Raw genomic sequence first — 18,818 nt, forward strand, 5'->3', positions numbered from 1 at the left:
ACAGTTGAGTCAATGAAGCTGAGGGGAAGGGGTAAACACACTGCTACCAACATCTCCAGCCTCCAGCCTCTTCAATATAGACTTTATTCTTTTTTGTATTTAGAATTTTTTTTGTCAGTCATGGGGCTTGAGCTCAGGGCCAGGGCTCTGTCTCTGAGTTTTGTCCTCAAGGCAAGCTCTCTTCCACTCTGAGCCACAACTCCACGTCTGGTTTTCTGGTGGTTCATTGGTCTCATTGACTCTCCTGCCCGGGCTGGCTTTGAACCTCAATCCTAAGATCTCCGCCTCCTGAGCAGTGAGGATGACAGCCGTGAGCCACCTTGCCCACCCTCCCAATTCATTTCTTTAAGGTCAGAACCTTTCATCTATCTTCTTTCTACTCAGAAGCAACTTCTGGAATTCTCCCTTCCAGAAAATAGGCACCAGGTTCCTTTGCACAGACTAGAAGTGGCTCAGCACCGGTGTTAGGATAGAACAGATAGAACATGAGCTCTAGAACAAAGGAACCTAAACTATCGTGGTCCAGAAGACCACGCGCAATACCAAGCGATGCCTTTCTCATGCGCTATCCCCCTGCCTTGCCTCTGACGTCTTCTTACATGTGTGGTCACCTTTAAGAGCCGAGAGCATCAGGGGTGTCTCCTCCCTGAACGCGCCCTGTGTTTGAAGTGGTTCACCCACAGAAAGCTGACTCCTGAGAGCACAGAAGTTCCATCCGTCAGGCCCGCTGGGCTGGAGGAGGGGGACTTCCTCGGCACTTGGGTTCAGTGATGGTTTGCTACAAATAAGAATAACCGGCGTTTAAGTTGGTGTGTGTGTCAGGAAGGGCGCCTGGACTCCCTCTGCCGCGTGGCTCCTCGCTGGAGGCTTGAGGCGCGTGAGTGTCAGCAAGCCTGCTGGCACTCATGCCAAGAGCGCGCGCCCTCGAACCCCCTCCCAAAAAACCCTCAGGGGGAGGAGTGACTTCGCAGGGGAAGGCAGGTGGAGGCTGGCCGGAGAACCCGAGAACGGAAGGCAGCCTGGAGGAGGCGCCCCGTGGCGGTGCGCGGCTCTGCTCGGCTCCTGTGCTGCAGAACCGTCTCCCAGGAGCCGAGCAGGCTGCCCGGCACGGAGGGTCCTTCCCACCTTGATGGAGAAAAACACCCACCCAGCTCCCTAGTGCGCCCAGGCCATTGGCTTACAAGCGGACCCCAAAGTCTCCCTGGCATGAGCAGGGGCTGTATCGTTTCTAGGTAAGGTTCACTTCTGAGACCCGGAGGACCGAAGTCCTGGCCTGCTTTTCTCTAGACTGCCTCTGGATGACCCAGCGTAGTGTGCCAAAGAAGGAGGAACTGGAACTCCATCTATGCTAATAGCAGATCGTCCCCAAACCTCCTGAAAACCGTCACTTAACCGATGCCCCACGTCCTTAGACAAGACCTGGGGGATGCCTGGAGCTCAGTCCACGAAGGAGAACTTAGACCCTGGCTTTAGGGGCTAGGTTTCGTGCACGGTTTGCTCTCTGTTTCCCAATGGTAGCCGCAGCAGCGTCTTTCCGGTTAAGCTGTGGTAGGTCAAACCAACTTCAGTGAATACAGAGTTACCACCCCAGGGGCTTAAAAATATACACGAGTGTGGTGTGCTTTTAGGCATCTGAAAGGAAAGAAGGTAAACCTCAAGTGACTGAACTAGAAGCAATCTTTTATGTGGGTCTGTGTTCTGCTTTCCACAAAGGAACAATGGAAGAGCCCATTTTCACATTTTGGGTTTTTGATATTCCTTTTGCTCTAAAGGAAAAATAACTCATGAGTTTTAGAGGAATCGTGAATCTCTCTTCTCTGGAACTATTAAAGCACAAATAAGCTATCACTCCGTCTTCAGAAAATCCGAGTGCAGCTCAGAGTTGGACTGAAAGAAATAGAAATACAATTATGAGAAAAGAGGAAGCTTTTGGTAGGTTAGTATGAAGAGATGCCACGTGAACTCCGCATGCTGACTACAGGGAGGAGAGTCCTAGTAAAAATAAAATGGAGCCTTGTGGGGAGAGGCTCAGGCTTTGCCTCTGTCCGGGAAGTGCACTGCAGCTGGAACTGAAGAAGGCGAAGGGAAGGAAAGTCTTGTGTGGGGGAAGGGTTGGTGTGGCGTGGGTTGGGTTCGGTTTTTTTCTTGAAAGGGGTCCTTGTTGGAAATAAGTTTATAGATGAGAATAGTTTGCCGATAGAACAGGGGAGGGAAGATGTTCAGAAGGAAAACGTTGCTTAGATGGAACGTGGGTCTCTAGGACGGACGGGACTGCTCTTCCTCCACTGAGCCGCACTGAAGGAAGAGCCGGTACTGTCTTTTTCTGTGGAAGGAAGGTTACGTGGTAGAAGGAAGAATGTGACTTGTTTTCAAAAGGGAAAACTATGATACACGTGGCTGAGGGAAAAAGCATGCTAACTCAGGAGCTGAGGTAAGAGGCTGGGCAGTGTTGGGTGCCATTTGGGATCTGTGATTATTAGTGGAAGCCGTAGCTTTGTCTTACTCCCCGCCCCCAGGGAGATCTGACTGTGCCTGAAGCTAATGTTTGTTTGTCACGAGTGTCTGGGGAGAGGGGGAGATACTACTGGTGTCTAGAGGGCAGAAATACTTTGAACTACAAGATCACACACAGGACAGCCCTTAGGGCAGAGATACCTGGCTCAGAATAAGGACAACAGTAACCCCTTTTGAGCTGGACGCCGGTGGCTCACACCTGTCATCTTAGCTACTCAGGAGGCTGAGATCTGAGGATCACAGTTCAAAGCCAGCCCGGGCAGGAAAGTCTGTGAGACTCTTATCTCCATTAAAACACTAGAAAACCGGAAGTGGTGCTGTGGCTCAAGCAGTAGAGCACTTGCCTTGAGCTGAAGAGCATAGGGACAGCGCCCAGGCCCAGAGTTCAAGGCCCACGACTGACCAAAAAAAAAAAAAAAAAAAGAACGAAGTAACCCCTTTGCACATCATCAGCTTTATAACAATAAAAAATTAAAAAATTGCTAGCATGATCAGACAAAAAATGAACTCATTCCATCATTTATGTATGCTCAGCATGCCAAAGAAGTGTCATCGAGAAGCCCTCTAGTTTGCAAGGAAAAATGGGAAATGGGAGCATATCTGAGTAATGACAGTGGAGAAATCCAGATGTCAGATAACGGCATACGTGTGTGTAAGAACATCTCTGAAGGCTAAGAAGGCAGTGGTTCCTTGAAACTAGACTGGGAAGCACGGGACAGGTGGGGAGAGGACTTATTTCCATTCTTGTGTGTTAAATTTGTATGTATCTTACCCATCCACATCAATGAAAAGATAGAAATAGCCCACCAATCCATCAATCATTGACTTGCTGAATTCCATACATGCTAGACAAAAATAGATCTTTCTGTAATTTTCCTCCAGCCACACCTGGGTGTGGAAATGCCAGTCTCAAATGTCAAATGTCGTGCTGCAGTCTCGGGTGATATCGAACTCCCGGGAGCTGGCCGTGAACGCAAGTAGTTGAAGAGAACAAGAAGAGGTCATAGTGAGTGACAGGGTAAGGAGGCTGTCTGGGGCTGGGTGCTGGAGGGGTTCCACGTACCACAGCGTGCTCTGCAGAGTGAAGTGCTGGCTAATATGATGCTAGGCATGTGTCCGTTCTCTTTTTCATTTTTATTTTTTGTGCCAGTCCTGGGGCTTGAAGTCCGGGCCTGGGTGCTGTCATTGAGCTGCTTCTGCTCAAGGCTAACACTCAACCATTTTGAGCCACAGTTCCATTTCTAGCTCTTTTAGTAGTTTATTGGAGATAAATGTCTCACAGGCTTTCTTGTCTGGACTGGCTTCAAAGTCCAATCCTCAGCTCTCAGCCTCCTGACTAGCTGGGAATACAAGTGTGAACAACCAGCTCCTGGTCATGTCAGTTCTTTTTGCCCAAGAAAGTGCAAGTATCTGCCTAGAAACTGCAAAGTTAGTAAGTAGAAGAAAAGAGATTCTGATTCAGGTGCTTCAGTCCCAAATCTGTGCATCGGCCCCGGGGAGGAGACAGCTGCTGTCAAAGACAGGGGAAATTGGGTTGGCGGCCACATGACAGAGGAGTAAGAATAGGAAAACAGAAAGAAAAGCCCAGGATAGACAGAATAACTGACTACATAGACCTCAACTCATGTTAAAGTGGTCTGAAGTCATTATGAATGAAAAACCGGGACAAAAGAAATAATGAGCAAAACAAATCAAATCTAAAGATTACACTCAGAATATTTTTATATTCTGAAAATTACAGCTTTTATTACATGTCTTCTCTTCCTTAAAATGCACAAAATTGATATAAATATCTCTAAAGCTATGGTCACTGACCAGTCAAAGAGGTCTGAGGACTAGCAGAGCTGATGATAAAGAAGAATTCAAAATCTACCCTACCTACTGTGTGCGTCACAAAAATAATCCGCATTCTCTCCACTTCTGTTACCAGGATCTCTGTCTCCCTCTTTGCTTCTCTCTCACACTCAAAAATTGCTCTGGCAGTACACACTATAGGTGGAAAATGGGCTTGAATTCCCCCAAAGGTCCTTCCCGCTGCTCGCGCTCTATCATTAGCAGCCCGGGATGGTCTACGTAGAAGCAAAGACGCTGCCAAAGGACAGCCACCTCTTTAGCTTATCACTGAAGACGCGCCTTCCTTTCCCCTGCTTAGACTTCCGCGCGTCACCCAAGCCTCTGAAGGCCAGCCCCCCGAGGTAGCGGGGACACCCACCCTGGCCGGCGGGTTACGACCCCTGCGGCGTGTGCCAGTGCCCTGGGGCGTTCGTGCTGTGTCTACTCCTGCGGCGTGTGCCAGTGCCCTGGGGCGTTCGTGCTGTGTCTACACTGCCGGAGGCCTCCCACTCCCGGGAGTATTCCTCCTCGTTTGGCCCATCAACCTCGGGCGGCATGGTGCGCCCCAGACCTGCTGGGTCTTGTGGTCTCAAGGTCTTTGTGGTTCGTATTCTTCTCACCTGACCTCAATCAGGTTCAAGAAGACCCTCACGACACTATTCCCAGTACCTGTAACAAGGAGTCACAATGGAGACCATCCTAAAGGGCTTTCCTTAGAGCTTATATAAGCCAAAGTATGTCTTAGATTCCTCAAAGTTGACCAGGGAGAGTTCCGACACATTGACGTATAGGTGGTCTGCGGCGGTGAGGCTGAACACGGCCCCCAGGTAGCTGCTGCGCGCCCACATCTGGCCACTGGTGCAGTAGTTCATCATCTTCCCCTCCATCAGTACCAGATCCTGGAGGTAGTTAGAGTTCCTTGTGTAGACCTTGTGGCTCAGTGGCTGATTAGTACAGGATTGGCCCCGGAAGTATACTTTGGAATAGACAAAGTATAGCCCGGTATCATTGATTACAAGGCTGCCCTTCATGTACTTCATTCCAGAAACCAAGGAAACGCCATAGGTATCTTCCCATTCCAGGGGGGTGGATTTGGAGTTGGGATTGCCTGAAACAAATCAAGAGAGAATGCTCACCAGGAGTGCATCAGTACCTAGCCGGCTAAGCGTCCTTTTGATCCAGAGCAACATAGACGGCAAAGTACTGTTTGAGGGCTTGGAACTGTATCTGTCATTGAGTTCAATATCTTTGTCAAATTGCCGGCATCAGCTTTATCATCTTCACTAGGGAAACAAGTAACTCACAATGAAAATTAATAGGATCATTTCAGCTCTCTGGAACAAAGATTTGATGATCTTCAGGACCAGTGCCCAGATTGCTAGGCTTTGAGATCCCTTTATAAAGGGAAAGGGAAATCCAAGGACGTAAAGGTTGGAAGGGATATCACAGGCCACTGGCTTCAGCCTCTCACTGAAGTGAGTCTTTGGCTCCTCAACTTAAAAGAAAATCCACATCCCTTTCCCCCGTGGCTTGATATGCAGAACTTAAAGAATTATCCCCGTTAGGGACACTGTTGCCATGGACCTCTCTTGATCTACTAGATTTCAAGGTTCTGAGAGGCAGGGACCATGCTTTATACAAAACCTCACAAACAGCAGATGCCCAATTAGTGTTGACTGACTAAACTGGATTTTCCCTTCCTTCCCTCCTTCCTCTTTCTTTCTTTCTTTCTGCCTGCCTCCTTCCCTCCCTCTCTCCCTTCCTTCCTTCCTTCTTTCCTTCCATTTTCCCTCCTTCCATCCCCTCCCCTTTCCTCCTCTTTGGAAGGATTAGAGCTTGAACTCAGGGCAGGTATGTCAGCAAGTCCTTCTGCTCTTAGTTTATCTTTCAGTTAGGGTCTCATGATTCTGCCTGGGAGAGTCGTGGACCATGATGAACTTCCTGCTTCATCTCCGGAGCAGCCGTGAATACAGGCATCACCACAGACCAGGCTTGACTGGATTTTTCTCTCGTCTCTGCCCAGGTAATTATTACAGGAGCAGAAGTCGTGATATACCAATTTTTGTAATATTTATCTACTTTTCAGGTTTTGGTGGTAGACAGTAGGAGAGCCATACTCGAGTCCCACCACACCGTTTCTCTTCATCCTCACAGGTTGAAAGACAAGAGCGGGAACTGCATGTCTCCTCCTCAGCTTACCATTCACCCTCTCCCCACTCCTCTTGGGCCTGAGCACCTTTGTAATGGCAGACAGGGGGAGCTCAGCGTGGAGAGGGAGACACAGCTCTGCGGCTCCGCTTGCGCACTTGCCCACACGAGGGGCTGACGTCCACCTGACTAGCAGGTCTCGGTGGTCTCGGGTTCTGAGGGCTGTCCCCTCAGAGAGCAGCGACCTCCCCAGCCGTGATGGGAAGAAGCCAAGCGGCCCTTCGCCTTTTGCCCGAGGTTTTCCCAACTCCCCCCGTACCTTCTAGACACAGACCTGTTAGATGGGCAGCTTTCCTTGGTTCCTTCTTCTCGGAAGGTGGGCTGGGGTGGCCTGTATCACCGGGAGAAAGAACACAGGGAAAAATGAGGTGCTCGTGTCCTTGAAAGTTTATTTTGAAAGCATGCGCACATGTGAATCTACACGCCAACTCTAGTACTCGGAGGCAGCTGAACTTCAGGAGCAGAGAGCGTTTAAAAAAATAAGCCCAAGTGAGGCTGATCGTTGCACACATTATACTGTCACAAGATAACGCGATGAACGCAAGCACGGACGCCTGCAGAGCTGTCACATCCGCGACGCTGGGTGGAACCCGCTGTGGCCCTTTGGGGCAGGAATTGCTGGCACCTTCGGGTTCCAAGCTGATCTTGGGAGGTGGGTGGCCAGTGGCAGAGATGGCGGGCACCCACCTCCCAGCCTTAGATCTGGACGGCCAGTGACTGTGAACTCGGCTCAGAGCCACACGCGTCTTCCCCTGACGCTCTACTCATCTCACTGAGACCAGAGACTCTGGCCGGCGCCTCACTGAGCGTGCCAACTGACCCCACCACGTGACCCGGCTTATTTTCTCTCCCACACTCGCACTGTACACTCGTACACTCCAGGAATCCTAGGCCCTGGACACACCCCTTCCCCCGTGCCTCCTGGCCTTGGCTCATGCTCTGGCTTTTGCCTGGGAAGAAGTCTCTCACAGAGAGATCTCTGTGTCAAACTTCAATCAGTAAGGACCATCCAAAATTCCTTCATTTTTTTAGCCTAATATTATCTTTCTTATAAACCTAACGCTCCTCTGCGATCGCCCATTATGTCACTCCTAACTCCCTTTTTGTGTGTCATTTTTGTAAAAAACGGTCAGACTCCTGCTCTCCTAAATGACATGTATGTTCCTTACCATGTGTAGAATTTTCTAGAGTATTTGGCCCTAGGTTGTGCACAGAGCATGCCTTTAGTAAAGGTGCTTATCAAATGAAACAGAAAGAGTGAATGTCCACAGGGCTTTTCTTCCTTCAAAACAGACACTATTTCTCTGACTTCCAATATTTCATCCCAGGTAGAAAACTTACGACTTAGCCATGAATTTAACGAAGACTTTCTAGACTGATCCTAGGAAGGTGCCTGTTGCTCTCAGGGCTGTGGTTGGACTTATCAACTCACAGCAGGTCTGCAAGCTGTCTGGTCTCCCGCCAACATCACCCCAAGCAGAGCCATGCTGGACTCGAGCCACAGAACCGGCATCTGTTCCCAGGCACGGTCCCTGGCAAGCTAAGCTTTCTTCTGGACAAGGATGGCAGGCTGAGTCTCCTTCAGATTCCCGTACTGCAAACCACAGCTGCCCATCAGCCACACACAAGCAGGAGATGGATCTCAGCCCCGAGGGTACCTTCACAGCCCACACCGAGCCCACGGTAACATGATTCGGATAAAAGACACCCTTATCAATATCGGCCGCATATACAGCAGAAATGTACTCTAGACTTTGGTTTCCTGACCCAACATTACCCCAGTGTGGAAGGTTCTCTCTCCATTTCACGGCACACACAAAGCTTTCATTTGGGGGGACTCCCATCCCTGGGAGGAGAATTTCTGGACTATTCTGCTTTGCCGCCCCCCTGCTAGGATAATTTGAAATTCTATTGGCTTGCTTCACTTTCGTTTCCCCACTCCCCTGAAAGGTTCACGAGAAGGGGTCAGAGGTCTCCTCCTCTTCCTGTCACTCTCAACACCCAGCCTGACCGATGGAAAGCATTCTAAGAACACCTAAGAAACATTCAGTTAACTAACTGTGGAAAAAAAGAAATGAAGAAAGTCAATCACCCATCACAGCATTTTCCAAGATAAATTCACTGTGTAAACTGTGATAGTTCTTGTCTAAGAACATAGGATCAGAACACACAGTCAATTCTGGGCCAAGCAGAGCCTTCGGTAAAAGGCACAGCCCTCGTGGCGTTCCGTGTCCATCTGCTGTGTGGGTTCCAGTTGGCAAAAGCTGTGTTTGTCTGAACACACCCTCATGTATTTAATGAGCTCCTGTTCTCAGACCATGGGGGTTCTTCTGAATTATTATGAAGGACCGATGGAAATACTTATATTCAATCCTTGGCCATGTCTCTCCTTCTTTTACAAGGTAAATTTATGGTGATAGGGTTATAAAATAAACCAACAGTTTCAAGCCTTTAGTACATGCTTTTTCTTTTTCTTTCTTTCTTTTTTCTTTTTAGTGGCTATATTAGCTGTTGGGGAGGGAACTGCACTGTTACATCTGCAAACACATTACCTGCACTCCAGCCACCCAGCCCAACAGCCTTCCTTCTAAGAAGTGCACTCACAAATTGACATGTTGAATTAAAACCTCCTTTGTACAACTACTTAAAGATAACCTCTAACATTCTTTTAAAAAATTAGTAAGTGAAGTGGGAGGGTGGCCAGAGGCTCCCCCCTGTCATCCCAGCCCCTCAGGAGGCTGAGATCTGAGGATCGCAGCTCGAAGCCAGCCAGGGCAGGAAAGTCCTTAAGAGTCTTATCTCCACTAAACTGCAGAAAGAAAGAAAGAAAGAAAGAAAGAAAGAAAGAAAGAAAGAAAGGAAGGAAGGAAGGAAGGAAGGAAGGAAGGAAGGAAGGAAGGAAGGAAGGAAGGAAGGAAGGGCGAGTGAGAGAGAGAGGGGAAGGAAGGAAGGAAGGAAGGAAGGAAAAGAAAAAGAAAGAGGGAGGGAGGGAGGAAGGAAGGAAAGAAAGAAGGGAAGAAAGGAAGGAAGGGAGAGAGAGAGAGAGAGAGAGAGAAAGAAAGAAAGAAAGAAAGAAAGAAAGAAAGAAAGAAAGAAAGGAAGGAAGGAAGGAAGGAAGGAAGGAAGGAAGGAAGGGCGAGTGAGAGAGAGAGGGGAAGGAAGGAAGGAAGGAAGGAAGGAAAAGAAAAAGAAAGAGGGAGGGAGGAAGGAAGGAAAGAAAGAAGGGAAGAAAGGAAGGAAGGGAGAGAGAGAGAGAGAGAGAGAAAGAAAGAAAGAAAGAAAGAAAGAAAGAAAGAAAGAAAGAAAGAAAGAAAGGAAGGAAGGAAGGAAGGAAGCAAGCAAGCAAGCAAGCAAGCAAGCAAGCAAGCTGTGGCTCAAGTGGTAGAGCACTTGCCTTGAGCACCAAAAGCTCAAGGACAGTGTCCAGGCCCAGAGTTCAAGCTCCAGGATTGGAAAAAATAATAAGTGATCAACTAGTGTGGAAAAAAGGTGAAAGAAATGAAATAGCATCCCCTTGATCTGTGTTTTCAAACGGGTCTTTGGAAAAGTAATAGCCCTCTTCACACCTACTGGCTGAGACACAGTTTGAGGAGACTTTCTCTGACGTCCCTGGCAGTCTCTTCTTGTTGTAAATCTGATGGTTTTTTTCTGTTGTTTGTGAACGTGTGAATTTGAAAAGCCACTGGCTTGGCTTGGGTGGGGTAACTCATCGGACTGTGGTCCGTCCAGGGCGGCTGGGGGGGACCTGACTCATCCGTTCGCCGCCTCTTATCACCAGATGCTCAGAGTGGGTGAAGGGTGAGTAATTAGGCACTGGCTTCACCAACCTCCCTCCTCCACAGACTTCCTTTTCTAGCAAATAGTTCCACTCTCCCCGGGCTCATGCCGTCCACGTGGCTTGGAGCCAGCACTAGGCTCAGGGAGCCCCGTGGTACCTCTTCTAGGCGCCCACACTCCTGGGCAGGAGCGGACAGGGAACGGCAGCAGGCCTTTCTGAGCCTAGAACCCGCTCTACTGGTAGACAGCCAACGGTGTCCATGGTCTTTTGATGCCTTGCGGGTTTACAAGCGTACGACCTATTTCCCCTGTAGAGGGATCTTGCATCTATTTCTCTTTGCACAGCTGTTGTAGAGAAGCAGGAAGTCCTCTCGTTCAAGAGGCAGCCGGTGGCCTGTGTGTGGGCAAGCCCCACAGGTAACAAAGGATCGGGGACTGTCTTCTAACCCCCCTGCGATGCCAGATCTCGGGCTGTCCCCAAATTTGCCTCATCGACAAATGAGATGGTTAGACCAGATATGCTTTACGCTCCCATCTCAAACCAAACCCGTCAGTTCAGTGAATCTGAGTTAAAAGCAATGAGGAATACACTAAAATATATCTGCCCATGGCTTCCCAAAGAACACCCTGAAATTCTGTAAAGTCAGCTGTCCACACCTGTGCCGGCATCTCCATTATCACCCAAGAAAGCCTGAGCCTCTGCAACAGAAGCCGGGCAGAGCGCCGGAGGACGGCGAGGACTCCCCAGCCGCGCTCTCCTTGCAGAAGTCTGATACTAAGGTGGGCAACTGATGGCTTGCTTTAAGAAAAAGTAACAGTCCTATCAGATAAAATGTTTCTAAATAAAGGTTAATCATTGGTTTCAAAACAGAGAAGCATTTCTCAGAAACTCCCTACGAGTTTACAGCCATCGCCACGGGTTCCGGCACTCAGATGCCCTAGGAAGGCCGGGCTGGTGCCAGGTAGCCCACATCCAGGTTGGAGTGTGACCCTCACGCAAGCCACAGGAGCGTCTCTGAATGTATGTGCAGCGCTCGGTGACACCAATTTCACGGAAATGTTAAAGCAGTTTCAGGAACTGAGCCAGCGGTCACACTTCGCACCGTTTCCAAGTAAGCCTGGGCCCAACCCTGGGAACGCACTCAAAATGTTCCATGGCTCAGTGCTGAGGACTGGCTCTGGGAACTCAATGCTCACGCATAAAAGGACTCACCTATTTGCTTCTCCAAAGGTGATTCTGTGTGCCTTTGGCTGACAGACTAGCAAAAGAGAAAAAGTTGTGTCACAAATTGGAAGATACTCAAGCAAAGGAGGCAGAAATGCCGCATCACCCAGCCCCAGCAATTCAAATGTCCCAAATTCTCGCCTCCCTGGACCTCTTCCTCGCCGACCCTCAGCACTGTGACTGGAGCAGCACCCGCTTTTGCGGCTTTTCAAGGAGAGCCAATAGGGTCACGAGCAAACTGACTGCTAAGCAACCCTCCACACGCCTTTCCTTCCTGTCTCTAGATGGAATGGCTGAGCAGGGAGACCTGACAACTGCAGGAGGAAGAGATGTTGCTCTGGGTTCCTGACAAGGCAGAAAGCACCTCACTACTCAGGACCATTTCTCCACCTATAAAACAGAGTGACCAGAACAATCCATTCCTAATACAGCAGGTGTGTGTGTGGGGGGGAGGGGGGGTGCTGAAACCTCTCTGCAACAGTCCTGCCCAGCTCCCACTGCAGCGAAGCCGTCGGATGCCACAGCGCCAGCCGGCTGCCCGCTTACCTCACGCAGGTCTGCCAGCTCCTTCTGGAGATAGAAGAGCTGGTACAAGCCCATCCCCAATCCAACCAGGGCCACCAGGATCATGAAAAACATCATCAGGAGCCATAGGCCGGAGTTGCTGTCTCTCCCCTTCTGCAGCGGTGGCGGTGGTGGCGGCGGTGGCGGTGGTGGCGGCAGCGGCGGTGGTGGCGGTGGCAGCGGCGGCGGCGGCAGTAGCCGCGGTGGCTGCGGGAGTGGTCTCCTCTGGCCAGTCCTTGAAGCCACAGAAGACGGAGAAGGGAAAACGGCCCCCGGCGGGCCCCAGGGAGAGCTTGCAGCGCTGTCCACCCAGTAGATCTGGGGGTGTGGGTAATTCAAGGGCTGCTGCATGGCTCCGGCGGCAGGGACAGCCCCAGCACCAACGCGCCCTCTTTGCTAGGCCACGGAGGCCCGAGTGCTGGGGACGGGACTCGGGCTGCTGACTGCTGGGGAGAAGGGAAGCCGACTTTCTCTTTATAGAGTTTCCACAGTCACGGGAAACACCACCCGAAGCGGAGCCTCTCTCTGCTTCTCGAGAGAGAGATGCCCCACCCCCGCTGAAGCTGAGAAGCCTCAAGAAGCAACGCGCGAACCCCAGGTTTCCACCCACAACTTTCTGATGCAAGCCTTCAAAGCTCCCACTGCCGTGGCCTAGGCCAGCCTCCCTTCCTGCCCTCCGCCCCAGGGCGGCCTGGGGCCAGCGGCTGCTGCCCGCCTGTGAGGGCTGAGGACAGGGCCCGCAGGGCTCGTGCAAGGGTCCTGCAGCCCCAGCTACTCCCGGTCACCTCCCCCTCCCCCCGGGTGAGGACATCACCCCCCTTCCTGCTCATTTACAGATACGATGCCCATCCTTTCGCTGGGCTGCTGATCTCCTCTATCCCGATTTGTTGGAGATCCTTGAGCCTCATACCACAGGGCTGCTCCCAGACACGGGAAGTATCATCTACACCAGAGTGGGGTTCATACGAGGCTTTCATTTACCTGGAGTTCCATCATGCTTCTGATTTGAGATACAAGCCTATTTCCCCCCGATGTTTTGGTTAGTCCTCTTGGTGTCCCTGTGACAAAATACCTGAGAGAAATCAATCTAAAGTAGGAAGGGCTGCCTTTGGCACGTGGATTCACAGGTTTTGTTTCGGTGAATTTGCTCAGCGCTGTGCTGTCACCTTGGGCCTGTAGCGAGACAGAACACCGCAGCCCGGCATGTGGAGCAAGCAACAGCCACTCACCACAGTGATCAGCCAGCAGGAAGAGAGGCCTCCCTTGCCTGACTCGGCGATGAATCCATGGAAGTGGATCAATGTATTCACAGGGACACAGCCCTCCAGATCCCATCACAGACCAGTCTCCATCCCTGAGTGCTGCTACACACGGACCACGCCTTCCAACAGGAGCTTCTGTGGGCAGAAAACATTTAATCATATTCCTAAAATGTTCTACTGGCCTGTAATTATAGTAATGCAGGGGAGCTGTCATCTTTAGTGTCATCATCATTAGTAGTAATAAGTATAACGATCCCGTGGAAATGAGCTGATTGTCTTTGTGAATGAGTAATCGGGTGGGGGTGGGGGTGGGGGAGGGAATAACCCTGGCTATAACAGAGGAGAGGGAGTAACCCCGGTAATGGACTTATTCACGCCCAGTGCATCACCTCAACAGGCTGGGCTCTTCTGAGTATCTCTCTCTCTCTCCTCCAACCCCCCCCCCCCCCACAGTCCCAATCGGCTCAAGAAAGCTTGTGAGACACTGAAAGCTGTTTGTTGCGCTTTCTGTGCACTTCAGCAGACAGAGGTCCACAACCTGCTTCTATCTTCAGTTTGGTTAAGTCCAGTCTCCAAGAGAAAGGAAGCTTCCGCATGTTCTTCTACTGCAAAAGGACACGTTGGAGGAGCGGAACTCTCGCCTCTGGTCGTGCCCAGCGGGAGGAGGCAGGTGGGGAGGCTGGAAGGGCGGCCGCCGCCAGGCCGCCGGCAGCGAGGCCCGCATGCTCCGGTCCTGACGCCCCACACATCACTACGACACCGGAGTCCTGTGACGACTATTCTTTCCTAAAGCTGCGCGGGCGCTGGTCGTGAAAACAATGCCATTCTAAATGTACAGAGCAGGAGGAGGCTTACTCTGGGCAAGCAAACGGCATGAAGGCTCTCTGAGAAAATTCCAGGTAGCAATAGCAATGGAATGGATGACTCTCAGGAGACCTCTCGACTGTACACAAGTTGCAGCTGGGCCCGCCTGCCCCCCAGGAAGAATGGCTCTCTCTCCTCCACCCTCTCAGTCTCAGGAAGTTGCCTCTTGAAGGTGGAATCGAACTGGGGAACTACATACCTGGGAAAATTATGACGATTTCTGGGCTCCTAGGTAGAAGGACAAGATGGTACTGAGTACTAAGAAATCATCTTTGTGTCTAATTTTTTGCCCCCATGGGATGGAAAACTCATAAATTCAGACTGATGAGCGCAGAAGGTCTCAGGCCAGAGGCAGGACTTCTGGTTGAGAATCGAGATTCTTCTGCAGGCTCACTGTGGGGAGGAAGGAGGCCAATGTTCTAACCCCAAGAGGGCCTCAAAAGAGAGCGATGAGGGGACAACGCTGGAGACCAGCCATCCGGAGCGGGGTGGAGCGGGGTGTCAGAGGGCATGAGGAGCTGGAACAGCATCTCTTCAGACTGGAGGCGCCGGGTCTTGTGGGCTTTTTTATGAGGCCCCTTTTGAAGTCTGAACTGCTTCACTGCACAATCACATGTCATGGTGGGTTTGTGGGAAATCAGATACACCAAAGGCTGACTTCAATGTCAAAGCGCTTGCTTTTGTCACCCACTGATTCGAGTGACAGGCCGAGGGTGTCAGGGCAGGCAGCTGGAGGCCTGCAGAGCTTTCCTATCTTGTTGGGACCTGGGGGGTGCGGGGAGGAGGGCGGTCATGAGAAGTCACTGTCAAGCAAGCTGTCTCAGAGACTGGGCTGTGGTTTGCTGTCTGTCAAGGGCCTGGAGTAATAACAGAAGGCTAGGCTCAGCCAGGGGGTAGAGAGCCATAGCTCTTTATTTTTTTTTTTGGTTGTTCGTGGGGCTTGAAATCTGGGCCTCAGCGCTGTCCCTCAGCTCGTCAGCTCGAGGCTAGCACTCTACTGCTTGAGCCATGGTGCCACTTCCAGTGTTCTGGTGGTTAATTGGAGATAAGAGTCAGCTCCCAGTCAGCCATCCAGCACAGCTCCCAGTCAGTCAGTCATCCAGCACAGCTCCCAGTTAACATCCAGCACAGCTCCCAGTTAACATCCAGCACGGCTCTGCGCCATCCCTATCTGTGCCAGCAGTGCCTCTGTCCAGCTGCGTGCTGACCTGTGCAAGGCACGGGTGTCCAGCCCAGACCCCACGCCTCCCCGAGCTGTTCACCAGCATCACAGCCAGCACAGTGGAAGGACCCGGAGGAGAGCAGACACACAGAGGAAGAGCCAGCTTACTTCCCCAACACTGGGTTCTAGAGTGAAGCAGGGGCGGTGGGGTGAGGAAGTGGGTGGAGGGGGTGGGAGGCACTTCCTGTAGCAGGAAGGCAGAAGCTAGGAAGTGTCATGACCTCTCCTCTCCTACGCCACAGAGTCCTTCGCTAGTTCACAGGCACCCATTTCTGTTACCACCTTCTACCTGTGCACACTCTTCTCCATCTTTGTTCAGCCAGGGCAGGAAGCACTGGAAGGAATCTCCGCGTTCAGTCGCTGGAATGAGCACTAACCTGCTGGCTTACCACGCATGTCACGGCCATTCTGAGTGGAGGTGTGAGGTAGGGCCTTCTCAAACTGCAGGAAGCAGCACGAAGGGCAGCCTGTCAGGCCCCAGCACCAGCTGTGTCAGAGGACACGGGAACAGACTCAGGGTTAAACGCAGTAGGTTTAGGTTAGAGGTCTGGGTGTGGATCTCTCTCCGGCCCTACTTCCTGCTCTCCATGCTTCCCTAATGTATACAGCACTGGATCATGGCTGGAGATTGGTTGCCACCAATTCCCAGGAGAGCTCAAACAAACACCAATGGTTAATTAGTTCCTACCAATGGTAAGTACCAACAGTTAATAGCGATGTGGAGGTCTCCAGCACGCTCTGTTCACACCTCCCGTCCTGCAGAAGGGCTGAATGTGTTCTCACTCCTCTCCTTCTTGAATCAACAATCCTTTTCCTTTTGAATTTTTTTTTTTTTTTACTTAATTCTTAACAGCTTCCAAGTGCTCTCATCTGTGAACACAGGGGAGGGGAGTGGGATTTTAGCCAGATTATTATGGGTTGGAATGTCAGCTTAAAAATCAAGCGAGAGAGACGCATTGAGCCCACAACTTCATGCTGAAAACAAGAAAGCCAATCCCCAGGAAACCTGAGTTCATGCGCCTCATGGGGACTGTGAGAGGCAAGCTGGTCACCCACGATGCTCCCTGCCCCGAGCTCCACTGACAAAACTGTCCTGCTGGCCCCTGAGAAGAGGAACGTTCAACGTTGCCTCAGTGGGGGTCCTGGCTCCGGGCATGAGGGCTCATGCCAGCCTACCATCTAGCCCCCCACCGGACACTCCCCCGAGCTTCAGTGTGGACAGTGAGCCTGCCTGGGTGAGGAGACACCTCCCTACTCCTACAGTGCTTCCCAGCCCCAGAACACAGCTTTTCTTTAGGTACGTCCCCAAGTGCCTCAAGTTGTAGTTGATCACCAGCTACATTTTCCAGACTGCTAAACCCTCGGTTAGCAACGGACATCCCCGCCCCAAACCCCCTTCCCCCTCGCCGCCTCCCTGCCGTGTTCCCCACTCACAGGCAGGATGGGCGGCTGCAGTCTTAGACCTTCCTGACGCACCCCAAGTCGTCTTCTTTTCTGGGTAGGGGGCCTTCATTTCTTAGTCCTCTCCTGGGTGACTTCTCGCCATTAGTCCTTTCTCCCCAACTGCAGCTGATGCGCGACACAAATTGTAGACTGCTGAGACAAATCAGGAGGCCTAGCTGCCCATCCCAACTACACCTGCTCACCAGGCACGGGGGGGGGGGGTGTGTGGGAAGACAATGGAATCAAGATGTCCCCATATTGAAGGAATCTGCACAGCGTATCACCGTGGGGAACCTCAGGTAGCGCTCAGATAACAACCCAGCCATGAGGATGGTGAGCAGCGAAGAAGGGATACGGAAGGTTACACCACACCGTACATTCCATCCACCTGCCCCAAGGTGTCTGAAGTGATCCCATCGGCCTGGAATGCTCATTCTGGATAGGACCAATACAGGATACCAGTTACCAGGTGGGGGTGAGAAGAGGGCCGTAGGCAAAGAGTGTTCTGGTTCTACCATCAATCACTCACCTCCTCTGAGAAAAGCTCCTCAGCACCGTCTGCGGGAGATAAAGTGGACCGGCTCTGTGAACTCTGGCGCCCACAGTTGGAAAATAAGCATCGACGCTGAGAGGCGCTGATGGAACTCTTAGATTGTGAAAAACTCTGAAATGCCCCCAGATGTGTGCTAAATTAGAGGACACAAAGCACACGCGCACTGAGGCTGAGGAATGGACAGAATTCTTTTCTTTTTCTGGAACTCAGGGGCCCAAGCTCTTGCTTAAGTTTTTTGTTTGTTTGTTCAAGGCTGGTACTCTATCACTTGAGCCACACCTCCACTGCCAGCTTTTTGGTGGTTCACAGCAGCTAAGTCTCTCAGATTTGTCCATCGGAGCTGGCTTCATACCTCAATCCTCAGATCTCAGCCTCTGAGTGGCTAGGATTACAGGCATGAGCCCCCAAACCCAGCAATCAACAAGCTGATTTCTGCAGAGACAAGATTCAGCTAAACTTGATTTAGAAAGGCAAAAGTACTAGAATAGCTCAAACACTTGAAAAACATGTACAAGACCCACATCAGTAACTACAATCAAAGTTCTTAGACTTAACAGCAAAAGCAGAATCCATCAAATGAAAAACAATGATGGACTGGACCGATCAAATGGGAAACTTCCTCTATGTGGAAAAAAAGCAAGCATTGGAAACTGTGGAAAAATTTAATGGTGGTTGCATTTGCAAGAGGGCTTAAAGAGTCATATCCATTTAACTTTACGTCCAAACAAAAGCCTTGCCCAGTCCATCCAAATAATCATAGGCAGCCAATAACCAGTTGAAGATAAAGAGCAGATCTTGTAAGTTGCTCAATTTGCTCAGAACCTCTGGCCACTCCTGCTGAGTTAACAGCCCCTCTCCCCACCTGTCCCTCCTCTGACAAGGCTAGACAGTGACACCTGCTCAGGTAGTCAATCATTCTTCCAGGACACAAGCCACGGGGCAGTCACCTGTTACCAGAGGCGGTATTTTCCCTGCGTAGGGGTCAGTCCTGGTTGCTGTGGTTGGGGGAGGGCTCTGACACAGCTTGAAAGTCAAGGTTTCCAGAGGTGAGACAGATCAGAGGCTGATCTGCCCACAGCATCCTGTGGTTTGGCTCTAGAGCTCAGGCATTTCCAGCATGCAGTGGAACATGTGTGTGCTCCAGAGCGGCAGAAAGAAAGATGGCCTCATCTTGTTCCACGCATCTCAGAAGACTGACTAGACGAGGAGACTTCAACCGCTGGGAAGTTAGGCAGAGAAGTTAGTCAGACAGAACCACAGCACACAGAAAGGCAGATATTAGAGATCGAGCTGTGGTAGGGGAACTTGTATGTTTGGTGCCTGCCAATGATAAATATGCATCCTGTTTATGTA

At 51.0% G+C, this 18,818-nt stretch overlaps 1 protein-coding gene across 1 annotated transcript; it reads right to left on the minus strand.

The window, feature by feature from the left end:
• Positions 1–4,270: 4,270 nt before the first annotated feature.
• On the minus strand, positions 4,271–13,122 carry LOC138819730 (tumor necrosis factor ligand superfamily member 6-like). The gene is made up of 5 exons (XM_070011281.1): positions 13,103–13,122; positions 12,104–12,567; positions 11,546–11,591; positions 6,830–6,886; positions 4,271–5,455 (listed from the first exon to the last, which is right to left on the minus strand). Exons 2-5 carry the CDS (start codon positions 12,470–12,472, stop codon positions 5,061–5,063), a joined length of 867 nt encoding a protein of 288 aa, XP_069867382.1. The 5' UTR covers positions 12,473–12,567; positions 13,103–13,122; the 3' UTR covers positions 4,271–5,060.
• Positions 13,123–18,818: the final 5,696 nt, after the last annotated feature.

This window comes from Dipodomys merriami, unplaced genomic scaffold (genome assembly GCF_024711535.1).
Source record: "Dipodomys merriami isolate MVZ:Mamm:240054 unplaced genomic scaffold, mDipMer1.0.p SCAF_81, whole genome shotgun sequence".
Classification (NCBI taxonomy): Eukaryota; Metazoa; Chordata; class Mammalia; order Rodentia; family Heteromyidae; genus Dipodomys; species Dipodomys merriami.